The 25,673-nt window shown below is 54.5% G+C and overlaps 1 protein-coding gene across 1 annotated transcript in view; it reads left to right on the forward strand.

Annotated features, from left to right (window-relative positions):
* Nucleotides 1–25,673, forward strand: part of LOC140427240 (uncharacterized) — a 435,573-nt gene that overhangs the window by 123,194 nt on the left and 286,706 nt on the right. Inside the window, 3 exon segments of the mRNA XM_072512840.1 lie at nucleotides 3,377–3,421; nucleotides 23,842–23,895; nucleotides 24,021–24,065. Coding sequence (XP_072368941.1) covers nucleotides 3,377–3,421; nucleotides 23,842–23,895; nucleotides 24,021–24,065 — 144 coding nt within the window.

Consider the following 25,673-nt stretch of genomic DNA (forward strand, 5'->3'; position numbering starts at 1 on the left):
GACGCATCCAATTTAGTGAATATGTTGGCTCGCGCCATCTCGCTGGTGAGGTCTTCTCGTTTTGGGATGGGATAGTGTTCCCGCATGATGTTGTTGTTCAGATCTTTTGGATCTATACATATACGGAGCTCGCCAGAGGGCTTCTTTACACAGACCATGGAGCTGACCCATGGCGTGGGCTCCGTGACCTTGGATAGGACCCCTTGGTCCTGAAGAATCTGCAGTTGTGCCTTGAGGCGGTCTTTGAGAGGCGCAGGAACCCTGCGAGGTGCGTGAACGACAGGGATGGCGTCCGGTCTGAGTCGAATCTTGTACGTGTGTGGCAATGTCCCCATGCCTTCAAAAACCTCCTGGTTGTGAGCGAGGAGGGAATGGAGATTCGCGTGGAACTCAGCATCCGGGAAGTCGGATATCTCATCTGGAGAGAGAGACATGATGCGCTGTACCAGGTGAAGGACCTTACACGCTTGTGCGCCCAGTAACGAGTCCTTTGATGAGCCCACAACTTCGAAGGGGAGTGTGGCCGTGTACCTCTTGTGAGTCACCTGTAGCTGGCAAGATCCTACGGACGGGATAACGTTCCCGTTATAGTCAACCATCTTAAGCCGGGATGGTGTGATGAGTGGTTTGACCTTCATGGCCTGGACTGCAGAGTAAGCAATCAGGTTGGCGGATGCGCCGGTGTCCAGACGGAAGGCGACGCGCGATCGGTTGACCGTCAGGGTGGCACACCACTCATCGTCTGGATTGATGGCATTGACCTTGTTGACATCAATGACGGCAACTCTGAAGTCATCCTGGTCATCTGCATCACTTAACTGGAAGTCTTGATGCGTGGGCTGGACGGTCCTGACTCGTGTGCGAGGTTGTCGAGGATGCGCCGGATCCATGGGTTGAGCCGCACGACAGCGGGCTGCGTAGTGGCCTATCATGGCACATCTGTTGCACTGTTGGTATTTTGCAGGACATTGCCCTTTTAAGTGTAGACCTCCACACTTGCTGCACGTCATGACGTCACGGCGTTCGTTGCGCCACTGCGCATGCGCAGTGCGATCTTGCGGTGGGCGCGCCTGCGCAGTGCGTCCCTCGTTGTGGCCGTTATTTTTGGCGCGCACCTGCGCGGGAGACCGCGAAAAGCGCGGGAAGCGGCCGCTGTCGTCCGGGCCGTGGGGCGGGAAGAAATCGACGGCCTGGATGCGTTCAACGTCGTGGGCGGCCTGGCTTGCCGATTCGACGGCTGGGGACCCCCTCCGTGCCAACTCGGACGCCTGAAATCGGGCAAAACGGCAGGTCGCATTTTCATGGAGGACACAGGCTTCCACAGCAGACGCTAAGGTGAGGCTCTTTATTTTAAGAAGCTGCTGGCGTAGGCCACTGGAGGCAACGCCAAAAACAATCTGGTCCCTGATCATGGACTCTGTGGTGGTGCCGTAACCGCAGGACTGCGCTAGAATCCGGAGGTGCGTCAAAAAGGGTTGAAAAAGCTCCTCCTTACCTTGCAGGCGTTGCTGAAAGATGTATCTTTCGAAAGTTTCGTTTACTTCAGTTTGAAAGTGCTGGTCCATTTTGAGGATGACCGTGTCATATTTGGCCTGGTTTTCGCCTTCCTCGAACACCAGTGAATTAAAGACATCATTTGGGTGGGGGCCTGCGTAGAAGAGGAGCATTGCAATCTTCGAATCATCCGAGACATTCTGTTTTTCGGTGGCACGGATGTACAGGTCAAATCGCTGCCTGTAGAGCTTCCAGTTGGTGCCTAGGTTCCCCGTGACTTGCATCGGCTGCGGTTTGCCGGTGTGGTCCATGTCCAGAATGGCAGGTTGGTAGGCAGGTATCGATCCACTCCTGTACCATGTGGTGTTGGGTGTTCTGACACACAGATGAGCCAACACAGTTGCATATGGTACAACACTTGTTTATTTAAACTCACTATTTACAACTTGGTCTTTGCACTCTGCACGTGGGGGGCTCCCTGCTTGTGGTGTTTCAACAGCTCTTTCATGCTTCCTTCTCCCCAGACCTACTGACCTCCAGGTGTCGTGCTCGTGCTTTTTATGTGGTTGGTGTTCTTGTCTGTGATTGGTTGTGGTGTTGTGTACTCTGATTTGCCTGTTAGTGTGTCCATCATGATGTGTGTGTTTGAATATCATGACAACCAGGAAAACGGCCATCGTGGATCCTGCTTTGAACTAATGAATCTTAATTCAATGAAGTTCACCTCTTTTGTTACGTTACTTCAGTACAATGCAGAAAATAATGTGTGTTTTTAAACATGCTGTGCTTAATGTACATGGCACATTCTTGTGTCCCCACTTCCCATGGGAGCAAATTCCACATTCTCCCCACTCCCTGTGGGAGCGAGTCCCACATTCTTCCCACTCCCTGTGGGAGCAAGTCCCACATTCTCCCCACTCCCCATGTGAGCGGGTTCCACATTCCACAAAACTGGATCGATTCAGCAACCGTTAAGGGGCTAGCACCGGCTCCACATGGAACACAATTGATTCCAATGAGAAACGGTGTGGGATTCACAGGTCCGTGATTGACACGCGGGAGGCTGACAAGCTGCAGCCGCACTTACACATTACACTCCCCGCACACACTCCCCGCACACACTCCCCGCACACACTCCCCGCACACACTCCCCGCACACACTCCCCGCACACACTCCCCGCACACACTCCCCGCACACACTCCCCGCACACACTCCCCGCACACACTCCCCGCACACACTCCCCGCACACACCATGCCAGCCAACAAGATGGCAGTGAGGAGAGCGGCACCAGAGTTCTCAGACCGAGCTGGAGACCCTCCTGGACACCATGGAGGAGAGGCGGGTCACCTTGTACCCCGGCCTGGGAAGGAGGCTGCCAGCCACGGCCGTTCGCCGTGCCTGGGAGCAGGTGGCCGAGGCGGTCAGCCCCATGGACCAGGTCATCCGGACCGGTCAGCAGTGCTGGAATAAAGTTGCACAAGCTCCTCGGGACGGTCAGGGTGAGTAAGCAGCACTGTGGCCCTGGCACTAACAGACCCGAAGCCCTTCTCCCCCTCCCCCCGGAGGGCGGCCGAACTCCCACCCCGCACCACACGCTGGCACCCATACCTGCCGCCATGGCCGGGTGCCCGGGCCACTGAGGACACCAGCTCCCCACCCCCTGGGCTGCATTCGGCAGACTGTCTAACTCCACGTTAAACACAATTCCCTCGCTTCCCTTTTCAATCCATCGGTCTCCGTTTTGAAAATACTCAACAACTGGACAGCTGCAGCTCTCAAAAGGGGCATCATATTAACTGGGCATTGTTGCCCAGTAAGTACAGCAGATTATCAGTCGAACAAAGTGCAGATGTTAATGTGAAATTCTTTTTTATTTTTAGGGCATGGTTGGAGGGGTCGGTCAACCTGGATTCCCGGGCCTCAGGGTAAGTTGACGAGGGAAACACTGTTTCCAGCTTTACCCTCAGTACTTGCACCATCTTAACCCTGAATCTGGAAGAACAGGGGGCGATCTCATTGAAGGCTTTTCAGATTTGATTGGGCGGAGAGAGGGGAAACTATTTCCTCTGGCGGGTAGTGTTCAGGAAAGGACACATTCCCTTAAAATCAGAGCCCCCCCGCCCCCCGCCGTAGATGTGTAACTGGGTGGGGAGATTAAGGGGCCAAGGTGGGTAGACGGGTGTTGAAATGAAATGAAATGATCATCGCTTATCGTCACAAGTAGGCTCCAAATGAAGTTACTGTGAAAAGCCCCTAGTCGCCACATTCCAGCGCCTGTTCGGGGAGGCTGGTACGGGAATTGAACCGTGCTGCTGGTCTGCTTTCAAAGCCAGCGATTTAGCCCTGTGCTAAAGCAGCCCAGTATGATACAGTTTGGGAATGATCGAATTCAATGGCGGAACAGTACTTATCTTACATTAATGTGTAAGCTTTCTCCGTGCAACCATTCTATTTATACAGCCTGCAATTTTGGCCACTGCTGTCCAAAAATATCCTGCTCTTCGTAAGCAACTGCAATTTCCAATTATCACTTTAGAGTTTATGAGCATTTCAGAATGCATTTCTCCGGAGCTTCTTGTAAATTCTTGGCTACCAGTCAATCCATGGGTGTTTTCCCGATCTGACAACCTAACAGCTGCTCCAAAGACAAGTTAATCTCAGTGCTTCGAACGGGAATCTTGCCAGTTCGCAAATGGTTCATGAGTTACTGCTGTAATGCAAGAATTTTGAAGGAAAAAAATAAAAGTGCGGGATATCATTTCGACTGATTCCATCGGAGGAGGCCATTCGTCTAATTCGGCCTGTGCTGGAGTTTCGAAAGAGCAATCCTATTAGTCCCATAATCCCCTGCTCTTAACCATTTCCCTGCAAATTTCCATTATTTATACAATTCCCTTTTGAAAGTTATTATTGAACCCACTTCCACGGCCCTTTCAGGCAGCACCTTCCCGGGCCGGGATTCTCTCCTCCCTGGCGGGGCGGGGGGTCCCGGTGGGATGGAGGGCGTGAACCGCTCCGGCGTCAGGCCGCCCCAAAGGTGCGGATTTCGCCGCACCTTTAGGGGCCGAGCCCTCACCTTGAGGGGCTAGGCCCGCGCCGGAGTGGTTGCCGTCCCGCCGGCCTGCGGGAAAGGCCTTTGGCGCCACGCCAGCCGGGGCCGAAGGGACCTCGCCGGTCGGCGGAAGGCTGCGCATGAGCGGGAGCGTCGGCAGTTGCTGACGTCATCCCCGCGCATGCGCAGGGGGGGGGGTCACCTACGCGTCGGCCATCGCGGAGACCTACACGGCCGACGCGTAGTAAAAGAGTGCCCCCACGGCACAGGCCCGCCCGCGGATCGGTGGGCCCCGATTGCGGGCCAGGCCACCGTGGGGGCGACCCCGGGGCCAGATCGCCCCGCCCCCCCTCCCCCCCCCCAAGACCCCGGAGCCCGCCCGCGCCGCCAGTCCCACCGGTAAGAGAGGTGATTTAATTCCCGCCGGCGGGACTGGCATGACAGCATAGAACATAGAAAATACAGCACAGAACAGGCCCTTCGGCCCACGATGTTGTGCCGAACCTTTGTCCTAGATTAATCATAGATTATCATTGAATTTACAGTGCAGAAGGAGGCCATTCGGCCCTTTGAGTCTGCACCAGCTCTTGGAAAGAGCACCCTACCCAAACTCAACACCTCCACCCAACACCAAGGGCAATTTGGACATTAAGGGCAATTTATCATTGGCCAATTCACCTAACCCGCACATCTTTGGACTGTGGGAGGAAACCGGAGCACCCGGAGGAAACCCACGCAGACACGGGGAGGACGTGCAGACTCTGCACAGACAATGACCCAAGCCGGAATCGAACCAGGGACCATGGATCTGTGATGCAATTGTGCTATCCACAATGCTACCGTGCTGCCCTTAAGAACAAATAAATCTACACTATATCATTTTCCCGTAATCCATGTACCTATCCAACAGCTGCTTGAAGGTCCCTAATGTTTCCGACTCAACTACTTCCACAGGCAGTGCATTCCATGCCCCCACTACTCTCTGGGTAAAGAACCTACCTCTGATATCCCTCCTATATCTTCCACCTTTCACCTTAAATTTATGTCCCCTTGTAATGGTGTGTTCCACCTGGGGAAAAAGTCTCTGACTGTCTACTCTATCTATTCCCCTGATCATCTTATAAACCTCTATCAAGTCGCCCCTCATCCTTCTCCGCTCTAATGAGAAAAGGCCTAGCACCCTCAACCTTTCCTCGTAAGACCTACTCTCCATTCCAGGCAACATCCTGGTAAATCTTCTTTGCACCTTTTCCAGAGCTTCCACATCCTTCCTAAAATGAGGCGACCAGAACTGTACACAGTACTCCAAATGTGGCCTTACCAAAGTTTTGTACAGCTGCATCATCACCTCACGGCTCTTAAATTCAATCCCTCTGTTAATGAACGCGAGCACACCACAGGCCTTCTTCACAGCTCTATCCACTTGAGTGGCAACTTTCAAAGATGTATGATCATAGACCCCAAGGTCTCTCTGCTCCTCCACAATGCCAAGAACTCTACCGTTAACCCTGTATTCCGCATTCATATTTGTCCTTCCAAAATGGACAACCTCACACTTTTCAGGGTTAAACTCCATCTGCCACTTCTCAGCCCAGCTCTGCATCCTATCTATGTCTCTTTGCAGCCGACAACAGCCCTCCTTACTATCCACAACTCCACCAATCTTCGTATCGTCTGCAAATTTACTGACCCACCCTTCAACTCCCTCATCCAAGTCATTAATGAAAATCACAAACAGCAGAGGACCCAGAACTGATCCCTGCGATACACCACTGGTAACGGGGATCCAGGCTGAATATTTGCCATCCACCACCACTCTCTGACTTCTATCGGTTAGCCAGTTTGTTATCCAACTGGCCAAATTTCCCACTATCCCATGCCTCCTTACTTTGTGCAGAAGCCTACCATGGGGAACTTTATCAAATGCCTTACTAAAATCCATGTACACTACATCCACTGCTTTACCTTCATCCACATGCTTGGTCACCTCCTCAAAGAATTCAATAAGATTTGTAAGGCAAGACCTACCCCTCACAAATCCGTGCTGACTATCCCGAATCAAGCAGTGTCTTTCCAGATGCTCAGAAATCCTATCCTTCAGTACCCTTTCCATTACTTTGCCTACCACCGAAGTAAGACTAGCTGGCCTGTAATTCCCAGGGTTATCCCTAGTTCCTTTTTTGAACAGGGGCACGACATTCGCCACTCTCCAATCCCCTGGTACCACCCCTGTTGACAGTGAGGACGAAAAGATAATTGCCAACGGCTCTGCAATTTCATCTCTTGCTTCCCATAGAATCCTTGGATATATCCCGTCAGGCCCGGGGGACTTGTCTATCCTCAAGTTTTTCAAAATGCCCAACATATCTTCCTTCCTAACAAGTATTTCCTCGAGCTTACCAATCTGTTTCACACTGTCCTCTCCAACAATATCGCCCCTCTCATTTGTAAATACAGAAGAAAAGTACTCATTCAAGACCTCTCCTATCTCTTCAGACTCAATACACAATCTCCCGCTACTATCCTTGATCGGACCTACCCTCGCTCTAGTCATTCTCATATTTCTCACATATGTGTAAAAGGCCTTGGGGTTTTCCTTGATCCTACCCGCCAAAGATTGTTCATGCCCTCTCTTAGCTCTCCTAATCCCTTTCTTCAGTTCCCTCCTGGCTATCTTGTATCCCTCCAGTGCCCTGTCTGAACCTTGTTTCTTCAGCCTTACATAAGTCACCTTTTTTCTCTTAACAAGACATTCAACCTCTCTTGTCAACCATGGTTCCCTCACGCGACCATCTCTTCCCTGCCTGACAGGGACATACATATCAAGGACACGTAGCACCTGTTCCTTGAACAAGTTCCACATTTCACTTGTGTCCTTCCCTGCCAGCCTATGTTCCCAACTTATGCACTTCAATTCTTGTCAGACAGCATCGTATTTACCCTTCCCCCAATTGTAAACCTTGCCCTGTTGCACGTACCTATCCCTCTCCATTACTAAAGTGAAAGTCACAGAATTGTGGTCACTATCTCCAAAATGCTCCCCCACTAACAAATCTATCACTTGCCCTGGCTCATTACCCAGTACTAAATCCAATATTGCCCCTCCTCTGGTCGGACAATCTACATACTGTGTTAGAAAAGCTTCCTGGACACACTGCACAAACACCACCCCATCCAAACTATTTGATCTAAAGAGTTTCCACTCAATATTTGGGAAGTTAAAGTCGCCCATGACTACTACCCTATGATTTCTGCACCTTTCCAAAATCTGTTTCCCAATCTGTTCCTCCACATCTCTGCTACTATTGGGGGGCCTATAGAAAACTCCTAACAAGGTGACTGCTCCTTTCCTATTTCTGACTTCAACCCATACTACCTCAATAGGGTGATACTCCTCGAACTGCCTTTCTGCAGCTGTTATACTATCTCTAATTAATAATGCCACCCCCCCCACCTCTTTTACCACCCTCCCTAATCTTATTGAAACATCTATAACCAGGGACCTCCAACAACCATTTCTGCCCCTCTTCTATCCAAGTTTCCGTGATGGCCACCACATCGTAGTCCCAAGTACCGATCCATGCCTTAAGTTCACCCACCTTATACCTGATGCTTCTTGCGTTGAAGTATACACACTTCAACCCATCTCCATGCCTGCAAATACTCTCCTTTGTCAGTGTTCCCTTCCCCACTGCCTCATTACATGCTTTGGCGTCCTGAATATCGGCTACCTTAGTTGCTGGACTACAAATCCGGTTCCCATTCCCCTGCCAAATTAGTTTAAACCCTCCCGAAGAGTACTAGCAAACCTCCCTCCCAGGATATTGGTGCCCCTCTGGTTCAGATGCAACCCGTCCTGCTTGTACAGGTCCCACCTTCCCCAGAATGCGCTCCAATTATCCAAATACCTGAAGCCCTCCCTCCTACACCATTCCTGCAGCCACGTGTTCAACTGCACTCTCTCCCTATTCCTAGCCTCGCTATCACGTGGCACCGGCAACAAACCAGAGATGACAACTCTGTCTGTCCTGGCTTTCAACTTCCAGCCTAACTCCCTAAACTTGTTTATTACCTCCACACCCCTTTTCCTACCTATGTCGTTGGTACCAATGTGCACCACGACTTCTGGCTGCTCACCCTCCCCCTTAAGGATCCTAAAGACACGATCCGAGACATCCCTGGCCCTGGCACCCGGGAGGCAACATACCTTCCGGGAGTCTCGCTCGCGACCATAGAATCTCCTATCTATTCCCCTAACCATTGAATCTCCTACAACTATTGCTTTTCTATTCTCCCCCCTTCCCTTCTGAGCCCCAGAGCCAGACTCAGTGCCAGAGACCTGGCCGCTAGGGCCTTCCCCCGGTCGGTCATCCCCCCCCAACAGCATCCAAAACGGTATACTTGTTTTGAAGGGGAACGGCCACGAGGGATCCCTGCACTGTCTGCCTGTTTGTTTTTTTCCCCCTGACTGTAACCCAGCTATTCTTGGCCTGTACCTTGGGTGTGGTTACCTCCCTGTAACTCTTCTCAATCACCCCCTCTGCCTCCCGGATGATCCGAAGTTCATCCAGCTTCAGCTCCAGTTCCCTAACACGGTCTTTGAGGAGCTGAAGTTGGGTGCACTTCCCGCAGGTATAGTCAGTGGGGACACCGGTGGTATCCCTCACCACCCACATCCTACAGGAGGAGCATGTAACTGGCCTAGCCTCCATCCCCTCTTACCTGACAGAATATAGCTGCTGTGTGGACTAACTAGATCTCCGCCCTCCGACTCTGCTCCCAGTCAGCTACACTTCCTGTAAACTCCTGGCTCTCTTCTCACTCTTTGCGGAAATGTCGGAAACAAAATGAAAGGAGCACCTTACTCCCTCCTCACCTAACTCCCTCGGTCACCAAACTCTCACTATCGCACTCAAAAAGCACCAAATTCAGCACTCCCTCGGTCACCAAACTCTCACTATCGCACTCAAAAAGCACCAAATTCAGCACTCCCTCGGTCACCAAACTCTCGCTATCGCACTCAAAAAGCACCAAATTCAGCACTCAGTGCAAACAAAGTCTGCACTGTAGGGGATCACTTTTATACTGTGAATCTAGCCTCTGAAAACCTGGCCTAATCCAATTAACTAATTAACAAGCTCCAGCTGCAAGTGCCTAGAAGTAGAAGCCTGTTTAAAGCTGATTGAAAATTTACCTTCTTCTAAACCAAACAGCAACTTTTAAGTTAATTAACTAAATAAAAGAAAGACTAAACTTTAGATAAAAATGAAGCCTTATACTCCCTCGGTCACCAAACTCTCACTATCGCACTCAAAAAGCACCAAATTCAGCACTCAGTGCAAACCAAGCAGCGGGGCTTCGGCCCATCGCGGGCTGGAGAATCGCCGGGGGGGGGGGGCCTTCGACCGGCGCAGCGCGATTCCCGCCCCCGCCGAATCTCTGGTGCCGGAGAATTCGGCGGGGGGGGGGGGCCTTCGACCGGCGCGGCGCGATTCCTGCCCCCGCCGAATCTCTGGCGCCGGAGAATTCGGCGGGGGGGGGGGGCCTTCGACCGGCGCGGCGCGATTCCCGCCCCCGCCGAATCTCTGGCGCTGGAGAATTCGGCGGCCGGCGGGGGCGGGATTCACGCTGCCCCCCAGCGATTCTCCGACCAGGCGGGGGGGTCGGAGAATCCCGCCCCAGATCACAACAACTCCCTCAATAAATCCCTTCATTTCCCCCTCTGGCCCTGGCTCAATTAAATCCGCCACCTCTGCTTATTGATCCTCCCCGTAACTGGAACCAGTTCCATTCAAACGGTCCATCATTGAAAACATGTCCGCATCTTTCAAACTTGAGTTTCCAATCGAATTCCAATCTTAAAATCCCACTGCCCGTGACAACATGAAACCTTCACCTTAAAATATTTCATTTGACAGGATTTAATTGAAACGTACAAGATCCTGAGGGGGTTTCGACATGGTGGATGTGGAGAGAATGTTTCCTCTTGTGGAGAATCTGGAACTCAGGGCCGCTGTTTATAAATAAAGGGTCACCTATTGAAGGCGGAGGTGAGGAGGAACGCTTTCCCTGAGGGGGGCGGGGTCGCTGGAATTCTCTTCCTCAAAAGGCGGCGGAAGCAGAATGTTTGAATATATTTAAGGTAGAGCTGGATAGATTCTTGCTTCACAAGGGGGGGGGGGGGGGTGAAAGGTTATCGGGGGGTCAGCAGGAATGGGAGATTGAGGTTACAATCAGATCAACCACGATCTTATTGGATGTCGGAGTCAGCTCAATGGGCCGCGTGGTCTACTTCTCCTAATTTGTATGCTCACCTGTCCTTGAAGGAGTTTGATCATTAATCCACAGGACATAATTCTTCTTGAGATGCGACGTCAGTGGAATATCCGAAACTTGGGAAGATTGAGTGGTGTTTCAGGAAATGGCAGCATGTTTTTGAGACTAGTCGAGGATAAATCGAATGCCGAAGTCCACCGATACGTTCAGTAAGAATTCATTCTGAGGCCAGGGTAGAGTACCTGCTCCGTGGACAGTGCGAGGCTGGCGGTGATACTGATTGTCTATTCAGTCAGTCAGAGCTCCGGGGCTGGATTCACCGCCCCCCCCCCCCGCCGGGTCGAAGAATTACCGGGGGGGCGGCGCAAATCCCACCCCCGCCGGCTGCCGCATTCTCCGGCGCCGGGGTTTTGGCGGGGGCGGTGGGTGCCCCCACGGTGGCCTGGCCTGCGATCGGGGCCCACCGATCGGCGGGCGGGCCTGTGCCGTGGGGGGCACTCTTTCCCACTGCACCGGCCGCTGTCAACCTCCGCCGTGGCCGGTGTGGAGATGAACCCCCCCCCCCCGCGCATGCGCTGGGATGACGCAGCACACGCTGGCGCTCCCGAGCATGCGCCAACTCCCGCCGGCCAGCGGAGGCCCTTCGGTGCCGGTCGGCGTGGCACCAAACACTCCGGGGCCGGCCTCGCCCCTGAAGGTGCGGGGGATTCCGCATCTTCGGGGCGGCCCGATGCCGGAGTGGTTCACGCCGCTCCTCGGCACCGGAAGGGGCCGCCCCACCGGTTCGCGGAGAATCCCGCCCCTGTTTGGTGACCGCCTCCATAATTGGGCGAGTTGGAGGAGACAGATTTTACAAAGCTGAGAGGTGAGCTGGCGAGAGTGGGTGGGAGACATCGGTTAGAAGGAAATAAACAGCGTCAAAGCGGTAGGAGGCATTCAAAGGTTTGATTCCATGGGAACAGTGTAGACATTTCCCCGCACAGAATAAGAGTGGTCCTGCCAAACCGAGACCCCCCCCCGCCCCCGGCTGTCCAGAAGTATACAGGCGAAGATACAGCAGAAAAAGAAAGCTCATCACAGTCACAGTCACTGTGGAAAGCCGAGAGGACTGTAGAGTGTTCAGGGGATGAAGTGGAAAAGGAAACTGGGAAAGCAAAGAGAGGGTAAGAAAAAATGTTGGCAGGTAAAATCAAAGAAAACCCAAAGATGTTTTACCAATACATTAAGGGGAAGGTAGTAACTAAGGAAAGAATAGGGCCTGCCAGAGAGGAAAGGGTAGGGCCTATCAGAGATGTACAAGGTAACTTGTGGGTTGATTCAGAAGATGTGAGTAGGATTGTCAATGAGTACCAGGGGCGAGAATCGCCGACCCCCCGCCAGGGTCTGGCGTGAATCCCGCCCCCGCCGGTTGCCGAATTCTCCGGCACCAGATATTCGGCGGGGGCGGGAATCGCGCCGTGCCGGTTGGCGGGGCCCCCCCCCGCGATTCTCCGGCCCGGATGGGCCGAAGTCCCGCCGCTAAAATGCCTGTCCCGCCGGCGTGGATTAAACCACCTACCTTACCGGCGGGACAAGGCGACGCGGGTGGGCTGTGGGGTCCTGGGGGCGGCGCGGGGCGATCTGGCCCCGGGGGTGCCCCCATGGTGGCCTGACCCGCGATCAGGGCCCACCGATCCGCGGGCGGGCCTGTGCCGGGGGGGCACTCTTTCCCTTTTGCCTCCGCCACGGTCTCCACCTCCCTCCACTGCACATGCGTGGGAATGCCGTCAGCGGCCGCTGACGCTCCCACGCATGCGCCGCCCGGAGATGTCATTTCCGCTCCAGCTGGCGGGGCACCAAAGGCCTTTTCCGCCAGCTGGCGGGGTGGAAATTTGTCCGGCGCCGGCCTAGCCCCTTAAGGTTGGGGCTCGGCCCCCAAAAATGCGGAGCATTCAGCACCTTTGGGGCGGCGCGATGCCCGACTGATTTGCGTCGTTTTGGGTGCCAGTCGGCGGACATCGCGCCGATACCGGAGAATTTCGCCCCTTGTCTCTGCCTTCACCAAGGAGAGGGGTGATGCAGACATTCTAGTTAAAGAGCAGTATGAAATCTGAGGCACAATAAGCATAGTGATGGAAGACGTACTGGAGGGCCTGACACCCTGGAAGGTGGTTAAGTCACCAGGGCCAGATGGATTGTATCCCAGGCTGTTGAAGGAAGCCAAGGAGGAAATAGCAGATGCTCTGAGGTTCATTTTCCAATCCTCACTAGATACAGGTGAGGTAGCAGGTGATTGGAAATCTGTGAACATGTACCATTATTACATATACCAAAAAGTGTGCGAGGGATAGGCCAGAAAACTGGAGGCCGGACAGTCTGACTTCAGTGGTGGACAAATTACTGGAAACAATTCTGAGACACAAGATAAACTGTCACTTAGAAAGGCACGGGATAGTCAGCGCGGTTCTGTTAAGGGAAGATTGCGTCTTACTAACTTAACATTTGTTTTGAGGAAGTAACAAGGAGGATTGATGAGGGTAGTGCAGGCGATGTTGTCTACATGGATTTCAGTGAGGCATTTGACAAGGACGCACATGATGAACTGATCAGGAAAGTGAGATCTGGGATACAGGGGAAATTGGGGAGTTGAATCCAAAATTGGCTCAGTGACAGGAAACAAAGGGTAATGATTGGTGGATATTTTTTGTTTAAATTAAAGTGTTTTCTAATGCTGGCTCAGTATTGGGGTCCTTGCTGTTTGTTGTATTGATGATTTGGACTTAATTGTAGGTGGCATGACTGGTAAATTTGCAGATGACACAGAAATTGGCCGTGTAGTTGAGAGTGAAGAGGATAGCTGTCTCCAGAAAGACATCATTGGTTTGGTTGAGTAGGCAGAGAAGTGGCAAATGGCGTTCAATCTGGAAAAGAGTGAGGTAATGCATGTGGGGGCGGTAAACAAAGCAAAGGAACGCTCAATAAATGGGAGGATATTGAGAGGGGTTGAGTGAGTGAGAGATCTTGGAGGGCATGGAGCTCCTCAAAATGGCAGAAGATGTCAAAACAGCCCAGTCATCAACTACACGGAACTGCAAGTTCCTGAGAGGCCACCAGTGGAGAGACTCTTGTCTGGGACTTCAGCTCTGAATCTTTGCAGGGCCGCCTTGTCCAATGCCCTCTCAACAGCAGAAGCTCCTCACTGGTCAAAGCAGCCAAACCTTCAGCTAGATACCACCAGACTTTGTGCAGAAGACGAGATTGACCGGCAGCAGGACAATGAGCCCCGACCTCAGGCTCCAACAGTTTTTGCCAGACAATCGGGGAACACCAGGACAATGAAACTGCAGCTTCCAACAGAGACACAAAGCAGCAAGGTGATGGTGGAGCTGGAGAGACGCGACCATCAACTCACCAGAGGCTCAGTTAGGTACAAGGACACAGTGTAGGCAGAAATCTAAACTGCAGGTTGAGCTCACGGATAAGTGACATTTAAACAGGATAGTGATACACCTTCAGCTCCCATACCGAGTTCCCAGGATAGTGATACACCTTCAGCTCCCATACCGAGTTCCCAGGATAGTGATACACCTTCAGCTCCCATACCGAGTTCCCAGGATAGTGATACACCTTCAGCTCCCATACCGAGTTCCCAGGATAGTGATACACCTTCAGCTCCCATACCGAGTTCCCAGGATAGTGATACACCTTCAGCTCCCATACCGAGTTCCCAGGATAGTGATACACCTTCAGCTCCCATACCGAGTTCCCAGGATAGTGATACACCTTCAGCTCCCATACCGAGTTCCCAGGCCCAATGGAATTAGAAAACCCATGTTCGTACTTTGAAGGAACGGAGTGAAGACTCGCACTGGAAGGATCAGGTAAAGCCGATGGTACCTGCACAAAGCAGGTGGGGTGTCGAGAAAGAAAAGTTCAACGCCAAGGAGCGCACAAAGCAAATTGGGTGGAGACCAAGTGCCAGAAGACTGGGCACGATGACACAGCGGTTAGCACTGCTGCCTCACCGCTCCAGGAACCCGGGCTGCACGGTGACACAGCGGTTAGCACTGCTGCTTCACAGCTCCAGGGACCCGGGTCAGCACGGTGACACAGCGGTTAGCACTGCTGCCTCACAGCTCCAGGGACCCGGGCTGCATGGTGACACAGCGGTTAGCACTGCTGCCTCACAGCTCCAGGGACCCGGGCTGCACCATGACAGAGTGGTTAGCACCGCTGCCTCACCGCTCCAGGGACCAGGGCAGCACGGTAGCATAGTGGTTAGCACAATTGCTTCACAGCTCCAGGGTCCCAGGTTCGATTCCCCGCTGGATCACTGTCTGTGCGGAGTCTGCACGTTCTCCCCGTGTCTGCGTGGGTTTCCTCCCAGTGCTCCGGTTTCCTCCCACAGTCCAAAGATGTGCAGGTTGGGTGGATTGGCCGTGATAAATTGCCCTTAGTGTCCAAAATTGCCCTTAGTGCCGGGTGGGGTTACTGGGTTATGGGGATAGGGTGGAGGTGTGGGATTGGGTAGGGTGCTCTTTCCAAAGAGCCGGATCAGACTCGATGGGCCGAATGGCCTCCTTCTGCACTGTAAATTCTATGATCTATGACTCGAGGGGGAGAGGATGGGGGGGCAGAAACCTGTGGGGGAGAGGATGGGGGGGGCACAGACTTGTGGGGGAGAGGATGGGGGGTGGCACAGACTTGTGGGGGAGAGGATGGGGGGGGCAGAGACTCGTGAACGGACTGAGAATCCCACAGTCGGGAACGGAGGGAGAATCCCGCTGCCCTGAACGGACGGAGAATCCCGTTGCCGTGAATGGACGAAGAATCCCGCTGCCGGGAACGGAGGGAGAATCCCGCTGCCCTGAACGGACGAAGAATCCCGCTGCCGGGAACGGACGGAGAATCCCGCTGCCGGGAACGGACGGAGAATCCCGCTGCCGGGAACGGACGGAGAATCCCGCTGGTGTGAACGGAGGGAGAATCCCGCTGCCCTGAACGGACGAAGAATCCCGCTGCCGGGAACGGACGGAGAATCCCGCTGCCGGGAACGGACGGAGAATCCCACTGCCGGGAACGGACGGAGAATCCCGCTGCCGGGAACGGACAGAGAATCCCGCTGCCGGGAACGGACAGAGAATCCCACTGCCGGGAATGGACGGAGAATCCCGCTGCCGGGAACGGACAGAGAATCCCACTGCCGGGAACGGACAGAGAATCCCGCTTCCGGGAACGGACGGAGAATCCCGCTTCCGGGAACGGACAGAGAATCCCACTGCCGGGAACGGACGGAGAATCCCGCTGCCGGGAACGGACAGAGAATCCCGCTGCCGGGAACGGACGGAGAATCCCGCTGCCGGGAACGGACGGAGAATCCCGCTGCCGGGAACGGACGGAGAATCCCGCTGCCGGGAACGGACGGAGAATCCCACTGCCGGGAACGGACGGAGAATCCCGCTGCCGGGAACGGACGGAGAATCCCGCTGCCGGGAACGGACGGAGAATCCCGCTGCCGGGAACGGACAGAGAATCCCGCTGCCGGGAACGGTCGGAGAATCCCGCTGCCGGGAATGGACGGAGAATCCCGCTTCCGGGAACGGACAGAGAATCCCACTGCCGGGAACGGATGGAGAATCCCGCTTCCGGGAACGGACGGAGGATCCCGCTTCCAGGAACGGACGGAGAATCCCGCTTCCGGAAATGGACGGAGAATCCCGCTTCCGGGAACGGGATGGAGAATCCCGCTGCCGGGAACGGACGGAGAATCCCGCTGCCGGGAACGGAGAGAGAATCCCGCTGTCGTGAACGGAGAGAGAATCCCGCTGCCGGGAACGGACGGAGATTCCCCTGCCGGGAACGGACGGAGAATCCCGCTGCCGGGAATGGACAGAGAATCCCGCTGCTGTGAACGGACGGAGAATCCCGCTGCCGGGAACGGACGGAGAATCCCGCTGCTGTGAACGGACGGAGAATCCCACTGCCGGGAACGGACGGAGAATCCCGCTGCCGGGAAAGGACAGAGAATCCAGCTGCTGTGAACGGACGGAGAATCCCGCTGCCGGGAACAGACGGAGAATACCGCTGCCGGGAGCGGACAGAGAATCCCGCTGCCGGGAACGGACAGAGAATCCCGCTGCCGGGAACGGACGGAGAATCCCGCTGCCGTGAACGGAGAGAGAATCCCACTGCCGGGAACGGACGGAGAATCCCGCTGCCGGGAACGGACAGAGAATCCCGCTTCCGGAAATGGACGGAGAATCCCGCTGCCGGGAACGGACAGAGAATCCCGCTGCCGGGAACGGACGGAGAATCCCGCTGCCGGGAACGGACAGAGAATCCCGCTGCCGGGAACGGACGGAGAATCCCGCTGCTGTGAACGGACGGAGAATCCCGCTGCCGGGAACGGACGGAGAATCCCGCTGCTGTGAACGGACGGAGAATCCCGCTGCCGGGAACGGACGGAGAATCCCGCTTCCGGGAACGGACGGAGAATCCCGCTGCCGGGAAAGGACAGAGAATCCAGCTGCTGTGAACGGAGAGAGAATCCCGCTGCCGGGAATGGACGGAGAATCCCGCTGCCGGGAACAGACGGAGAATACCGCTGCCGGGAACGGACAGAGAATCCCGCTGCCGGGAACGGACAGAGAATCCCGCTGCCGGGAACGGACGGAGAATCCCGCTGCCGTGAACGGAGAGAGAATCCCGCTTCCGGGAACGGACAGAGAATCCCGCTGCCGTGAACGGAGAGAGAATCCCGCTTCCGGGAACGGACAGAGAATCCCGCTGTCGTGAACGGAGAGAGAATCCCGCTTCCGGGAACGGACAGAGAATCCCGCTGCCGTGAACGGAGAGAGAATCCCGCTTCCGGGAACGGACGGAGAATCCCGCTGCCGTGAACGGAGAGAGAATCCCACTGCCGGGAACGGACGGAGAATCCCGCTGCCGGGAACGGACAGAGTATCCCGCTGCCGGGAACGGACGGAGAATCCCGCTGCCGGGAACAGACAGAGAATCCCGCTGCCGTGAACGGAGAGAGAATCCCGCTGCCGGGAACGGACGGAGAATCCCGCTGCCGGGAACGGACGGAGAATCCCGCTGCCGGGAAAGGACGGAGAATCCCGCTGCCGGGAACGGACAGAGAATCCCGCTGCCGGGAACGGACGGAGAATCCCGCTGCCGGGAACGGACGGAGAATCCCGCTGCTGTGAACGGACAGAGAATCCCGCTGCCGGGAACGGACGGAGAATCCCGCTTCCGGGAACGGACAGAGAATCCCACTGCCAGGAACGGACGGAGAATCCCGCTTCCGGGAACGGAGGGAGAATCCCGCTGCTGTGAACGGAGAGAGAATCCCGCTGCCGGGAACGGACAGAGAATCCCGCTGCCGGGAACGGACAGAGAATCCCGCTGCCGTGAACGGAGAGAGAATCCCGCTGCCGGGAACGGACGGAGAATCCCGCTGCCGGGAACGGACGGAGAATCCCGCTGCCGGGAAAGGACGGAGAATCCCGCTGCCGGGAACGGACAGAGAATCCCGCTGCCGGGAACGGACGGAGAATCCCGCTGCCGGGAACGGACGGAGAATCCCGCTGCTGTGAACGGACAGAGAATCCCGCTGCCGGGAACGGACGGAGAATCCCGCTTCCGGGAACGGACAGAGAATCCCACTGCCAGGAACGGACGGAGAATCCCGCTTCCGGGAACGGAGGGAGAATCCCGCTGCTGTGAACGGAGAGAGAATCCCGCTGCCGGGAACGGACAGAGAATCCCGCTGCCGGGAACGGACAGAGAATCCCGCTGCCGTGAACGGAGAGAGAATCCCGCTGCCGGGAACGGACGGAGAATCCCGCTGCCGGGAACGGACGGAGAATCCCGCTGCCGGGAACGGACGGAGAATCCCGCTGCTGTGAACGGATAGAGAATCCCGCTGCCGGGAAAGGACGGAGAATCCCGCTGCCGGGAACGGACAGAGAATCCCGCTGCCGGGAACCGACGGAGAATCCCGCTGCCGGGAACGGACGGAGAATCCCGCTGCCGGGAACCGACGGAGAATCCCGCTGCCGGGAACGGACGGAGAATCCCGCTGCCGGGAACGGGCGGGGAATCCCGCTACCGGGAACGGACGGAGAATCCCGCTGCCGGGAACGGACGGAGAATCCCGCTGCCGGGAACGGACGGAGAATCCCGCTTCCGGGAACGGACAGAGAATCCCACTGCCAGGAACGGACGGAGAATCCCGCTTCCGGGAACGGAGGGAGAATCCCGCTGCTGTGAACGGAGAGAGAATCCCGCTGCCGGGAACGGACAGAGAATCCCGCTGCCGGGAACGGACAGAGAATCCCGCTGCCGTGAACGGAGAGAGAATCCCGCTGCCGGGAACGGACGGAGAATCCCGCTGCCGGGAACGGACGGAGAATCCCGCTGCCGGGAACGGACGGAGAATCCCGCTGCTGTGAACGGATAGAGAATCCCGCTGCCGGGAAAGGACGGAGAATCCCGCTGCCGGGAACGGACAGAGAATCCCGCTGCCGGGAACCGACGGAGAATCCCGCTGCCGGGAACGGACGGAGAATCCCGCTGCCGGGAACCGACGGAGAATCCCGCTGCCGGGAACGGACGGAGAATCCCGCTGCCGGGAACGGACGGAGAATCCCGCTGCCGGGAACGGACGGGGAATCCCGCTACCGGGAACGGACGGAGAATCCCGCTGCCGGGAACGGACGGAGAATCCCGCTTCCGGGAACGGAGGGAGAATCCCGCTGCCGGGAATGGACGGAGAATCCCGCTGCCGGGAACGGACAGAGAATCCAGCTGCCGGGAACGGACGGAGAATCCCGCTACCGGGAACGGACGGAGAATCCCGCTGCCGGGAACGGACGGAGAATCCCGCTGCCGGGAACGGACGGAGAATCCCGCTGCCGGGAACGGATGGAGAATCCCGCTTCCGGGAACGGACGGAGAATCCCGCTGCCGGGAACGGACGGAGAATCCCGCTGCCGGGAATGGACGGAGAATCCCGCTGCCGGGAACGGACAGAGAATCCAGCTGCCGGGAACGGACGGAGAATCCCGCTTCCGGGAACGGACGGAGAATCCCGCTGCCGGGAATGGACGGAGAATCCAGCTGCCGGGAACGGACAGAGAATCCCGCTGCCGGGAACGGACGGAGAATCCCGCTTCCGGGAACGGACAGAGAATCCCGCTGCCGGGAACGGACGGAGAATCCCGCTGCTGTGAACGGAGAGAGAATCCAGCTGCCGGGAACGGACAGAGAATCCCGCTGCCGGGAACGGACAGAGAATCCCGCTGCTGTGAACGGACGGAGAATCCCGCTGCTGTGAACGGACAGAGAATCCCGCTGCTGTGAACGGACGGAGAATCCCGCTGCTGTGAACGGACAGAGAATCCGCTGCCGGGAACGGACAGAGAATCCCGCTACCGGGAACGGACTGGAGAATCCCGCTGCTGTGAACGGACGGAGAATCCCGCTGCTGTGAACGGACGGAGAATCCCGCTGCTGTGAACGGACAGAGAATCCCGCTGCTGTGAACGGACGGAGAATCCGCTGCCGGGAACGGACAGAGAATCCCGCTACCGGGAACGGACTGGAGAATCCCGCTTCCGGGAACGGAGAGAGAATCCCGCTGCCGGGAACGGACAGAGAATCCCGCTGCCGGGAACGGACAGAGAATCCCGCTTCCGGGAACGGACAGAGAATCCCACTGCCGGGAACGGACGGAGAATCCCGCTTCTGGGAACGGACGGAGAATGCCGCCCTGTGTTTCAGCACCCGGCGAGTCGGGTCTCAATGACATTTGGGGATCCTCCAACCACTGAGCAGGAGTCCCGACCTGTTGATTGGAAGATCGGTGAATCTCAACAGGGTCTGCACTTCAAGAGTGCTTCATTGGTTGTCAAGTGCTTTGAGACATCTTTGAACAGGAGAGGTGCTATGCAAATGTAAATCTTTATCTCTGTTTGAAACTTCCCAACCTCCAGCAGCTTCAGGGTGAGTGAGAAAAGGTGAGGGGGCGGGGCGGGGGGGGGGGGGGGGGGGCTTTAACATCAATCCTGCCCATTTGCCCTCAGTACAGGGACAACTACAGTCATCGGTTATGGCACCGTTACCTAGGAGCCAGGCTGGGCCATCCAGCGTCTTGGCCTACTTCACCATGGCTCAGACGGGAGCACCTCTGCTGGATGATTGAAAAGAAGTGAGAGGCTAATATCCCCGAGCTCGCTGGGGGAGTGCTGCATTGCCCAGAGGCGCCGGCTGGATTCTCCGCTGGCAGCGTCCTCCGTTGCGCCGGCAGAGCACCCATGCCCGGGGATTTCCCGACGGCGTGGGGCTGCCCACAATGGCCGGCTGGCGAGACGGAGAATCCCGCCCACCGTCTTTTTGATGAGATAATAAACCAATACCCTGCCTGTTCTCTCAGATGCACAGAAAGATCCCATGGCGCTATTTAGAGAAGAGCGGAGGAATTCTTCCCAATGTTTGTCCCTGAATCAACATCACAAAAGCAAATGAGCCGCGCATTAGAGTGTTACCCTTTCTGGGAGCTTGCTGAGGGGATGGCTGCTGTTTACTACATTGTGATAGCGGTTACAGAACAGGAAGAACATGGGCTCTGAATCGCTTTGGGTTGTCCAACACTCGATGTAAGGCAGGATAAAAAACTCGTGTCTTTTTCTGCCATTCACTCAGTGAGATTATGGCTGATCCGTCCCACTTCAACAGTGGTTAGCACTGTTGCTTCACAGCTCCAGGGCCCCGGGTTCGATTCCCGGCTTGCATGACTGTCTGTGCGGAGTCTGCGCGTTCTCCCCGTGTCTGCGTGGGTTTCCTCCGGGTGCTCCGGTTTCCTCCCACAGTCCCGAAAGACGTGCTTGTTAGGTGAATTGGACATTCTGAATTCTCCCTCTGTGACCCGAACAGGCGCCGGAATGTGGCGACTAGGGGTTTTTCACGGTAACTTCATTGCAGTGTTAATGTAAGCCTACTTGTGACAATAAAGATTATTATTATTGCACCTTTGCCCAACAAAAATCTCTCACACGGATTTAAATGATTAATTGTTGGATTAATATTCGCAGTTCGACATTCTGTTGCAGAATAAAAGAACCTGGAGCCATGGACACATTAATTAAATGAATTGTAATTTAGCCCCAATGATCCGAGGGTTGAAAGAAAATGGTTATTGCGGTAGTACCAGGTATTGCGGTACCTAAGAGGCTGATGATCATTGGTTAAACCCAGGAGTTTACCATTGGCTGTTGATACGTAGCTCCGCCCTGGCAGGCGGAGTATAAGAACCGGTGCCATCCCAGCAGCCTTCACTTTCTGTACCGAAGCTGCTGGGGAACAAGTTCTAGTAGATTAAAGCCTTCAGTTACGAAATCACTTTGTCTTGAGTGTAATTGATCGCGCATCAGTTATAGTGAGAGATGTACAATCCTGACTCTATATTTCCCACAGTTGGGAAAGTTAACGGAATTTTAAAAATGAATTCCAAATCTTGAAATGATTTACGAGCATGACGAATGGGAGATTGTTTCCTTTGCTGATTTAGTAACAAAGAGGCATAAATGGGATGATGCACCATAGAAAGCATCCTCTCGGGCTGCATCACAGCCTGGTATGGCAACTGCTCGGCCCAGGACCACAAGAAACTTCAGAGAGTCGTGAACACCGCCCAGTCCATCACACGAACCTGCCTCCAATCCATTGACTCCATCTACACCTCCCGCTGCCTGGGGAAACCGGGCAGCATAATCAAAGATCCCTCCCACCCGGCTTACTCACTCTTCCAACTTCTTCCATTGGGCAGGAGATACAAAAGTCAGAGAACACGCACGAACAGACTCAAAAACAGCTTCTTCCCCACTGTCACCAGACTCCTAAATGACCCTCTTATGGACTGACCTCATCAACACTACACCCTGTATGCTTCATCCGATGCCAGTGCTTATGTAGTTACATTGTATATGTTGTGTTGCCCTATTATGTATTTTCTTTTATTCCCTTTTCTTCTCATGTACTTAATGATCTGTTGAGCTACTCACAGAAAAATACTTTTCATTGTACCTCGGTACACGTGACAATAAACAAATCCAATCCAATGGTCTCCTGGGTTTTTTTAATAGTCGGAAGGAAGTTTAAAAGCAAGCCAGTTGTGCCAAGCCTTTCGGAAACACTGGTTAGACCGAAGCTAACTACCGCACCTTCAGGAAAGATACCAGGGCCTTGGAGAGGCCCCAGGAAAGATTTTACGATATACCAGGGGCTTCAGTAGAGGGAGTAGCGAAGCCGGAATTGTTCACCTGAGGTCAGCTTCTGGGGAGATTTGATAGATGTTTTTCATAATTATTTTTTGGATTATGGGCGACTCCGGCTGGGCCAGTATTTATTGCATGTCCGTAATTTCCCCTGGAAGGGGCATTTAAGAGTCAGCCACATTGTTGACATGTAGGCCAAGCCAGGTAAGCCTGGATTTCCTTTCCGAAAGGACATTAGTGAACCGGATGGGTTTTTGTGACAATCGACAATGGTTTCATGATCATCGCGAGACTTTTAATTCCAGATGAATTCAAACTTCACCCCATCTGCTGTGGTGAGATTTGAACTCAGGTTCCCAAAACATTACCCTGGGTCTCTGCATTGCTAATCCAGTGACAATACCATTAGGAGTCTGCCTCCCTTTAAAGGTGCTCAAAATCATGAAGGGTTTCAATATGTTTGGGTTGTTGTGATCTGGAAGGTGCTGTCTGAAAGGGCGGTGGAAGCAGATTCAATAACTTTCAAAAGAGAACTGGATGAATACTCGGAAGGGCAAAATTTGCAGGACTTTGGGATAAAGAGCCGGGAGAGTAGGACTAACTGGATAGATCTTTCGGGGCTAGCCCAGGCATGATGGGCCTCCTCTTGCACTGTATCGTTCAATGATCCTAATCAATTAGTGCAAGTTGAGTTTACAGCAGAGAGTCAGCCTCACTAGTCAGTATTAACCACAGGTTTTATTTGTTTTATTTGCAGGGCGACGTTGGTCCTTCAGGGTTAGCTGGCCTCCCCGGGATTCCAGGGCCTCAGGTACACTTCCTACCGCACTGAATTTTTAATTTTGTGATTCTCAGAAATATTTCTGTCTGATCTGAGATCCTTATATTTCGGATGTAACAGAGCTGTTTGCTTTCTTTGCCTCAATGTCCTTGCAGGGTCTAGTGGGAAGTGTTGGACAGCCCGGATTGAAAGGTGATAAGGTGATCTAAATATTTCATTTTTTTCTGGATACTTTAATCTATAAGGAATCAGTTGATCTAAGCAAAGCATTTTTTTTAGGTTTGGCCCACGCTGAATCTTGTATGATTCAATTACATTTCTAAAGACAGGAGACCCGTCCTTTTCCTGTGGACCGGACTGTGCTCCAAAAGGCCGTTTGTTACACTGACTCGTTCCCGGCAACTTGCTGTCAGCAAGACATCCAAACAGCCCACTGCCCTCCACAGGGCATCTTGGACGTGTGTGTAAAGGTCGCACGACAATTATCGGGTCACCCAATCAGATTGAAGAATTATTAACGAGCAGCATAGAGTTTGAAACAGGAAATGGTCATTCAAATCGTGAATTCAAATCAGATATAGAAAGAGAAATAAAGAGAGGGAAATTAGGATTGAGTAGAATAATAGAACATACCTCACTTTCTGTGGCGCGTTAGTCCGCGGGGGCGATTTTCTGTCCCCATTTGATGCAGGTGCAAATCCCCTCATGACCAGAAACCCTCGCGAGAAGGCACAACGGGTTCTTCCCTGCAGCCCCTCCACCAGCGACGAAACCAGATTCACACCCAGCGAGGGCGTGAACCTGAGTCCCGTTAATTTATATACATTTTAATATTTCAATCCGGCTGAATCCCGAATCTTCTGGGAATGTCGGATGCTCCCACCCGTCGGCGTGACGCAGCGCTGGTGGGAACCACGACTGGTCTCCAAAAAAGGCCACCAGGCGTGATGACCATGAGGGGGACGTGTCGCCCTCGGGTGGGCAGGGCAGCACGCTGGCACTGTCAGGTTGGCACAGCCAGGGGGTGGGGCCTGAATGGGCAGGGTATAAAGGGGCAACATAGCAGGGGTTCGCCTAACATGGGGATAGGGGGACAATCGGGGTCTGCCCGAAAACCAGAGATTGGTCGGGGGTGGGCAATGCCTTGAAGATGCGATGCCAGCGATTCCCCCCAATGCCGGCGATGATGGTGGGGTCCTGTTGCCGGTGATGAAGCGGGGGGGGGGGGGGGGGGGGGGGGGGTCGTTCACCAGGATTTGGTATGATGTCAGGACAGGGATTTCAGGCCACTCCGGACATGGGAATGGGGAGACAGATGGCGAGAGGCAACTCTCACGCAGCTTCTGGAGGACGGCGCACATCCGACAACAGCCCTGGGATTTCCGCCTCGAACACGAGTGGGAAGTTGCTGCGTGACTCGTGCGTAACTAACAGTCGCTGATATAACTGATCGCCGGGAGCCTCACCGTTATTCTGAAAACAACATCTGGGCCAATGCCTTTTGATGTGAATAAAACATCTGCGGAGAGGGGGGAGAATCCACATGTGGTGTGAGTTTTCCCAAATTAGGTCCAGTGGAAATAAAATGACGAAAGGAGGGCAACCCATTTGATTCATGGAATCCAGGCTTCTCGATGCTGGCCTCGTGCGATTGATATCGTTCATGAATGAATGTTCTGAGTCGCTTCCATCATCAATTGAAACCATATTGGACGCAAGGAAGTCGTCAGTGACAGAGCCTTCAGAACTCTGGGAGGGATTAGCTTTCATTCCCCATGCACGTCCTTGAAGGAACATTTTTAGCGGAT

Source organism: Scyliorhinus torazame, chromosome 7, assembly GCF_047496885.1.
Source record: "Scyliorhinus torazame isolate Kashiwa2021f chromosome 7, sScyTor2.1, whole genome shotgun sequence".
Taxonomy (NCBI): domain Eukaryota; kingdom Metazoa; phylum Chordata; class Chondrichthyes; order Carcharhiniformes; family Scyliorhinidae; genus Scyliorhinus; species Scyliorhinus torazame.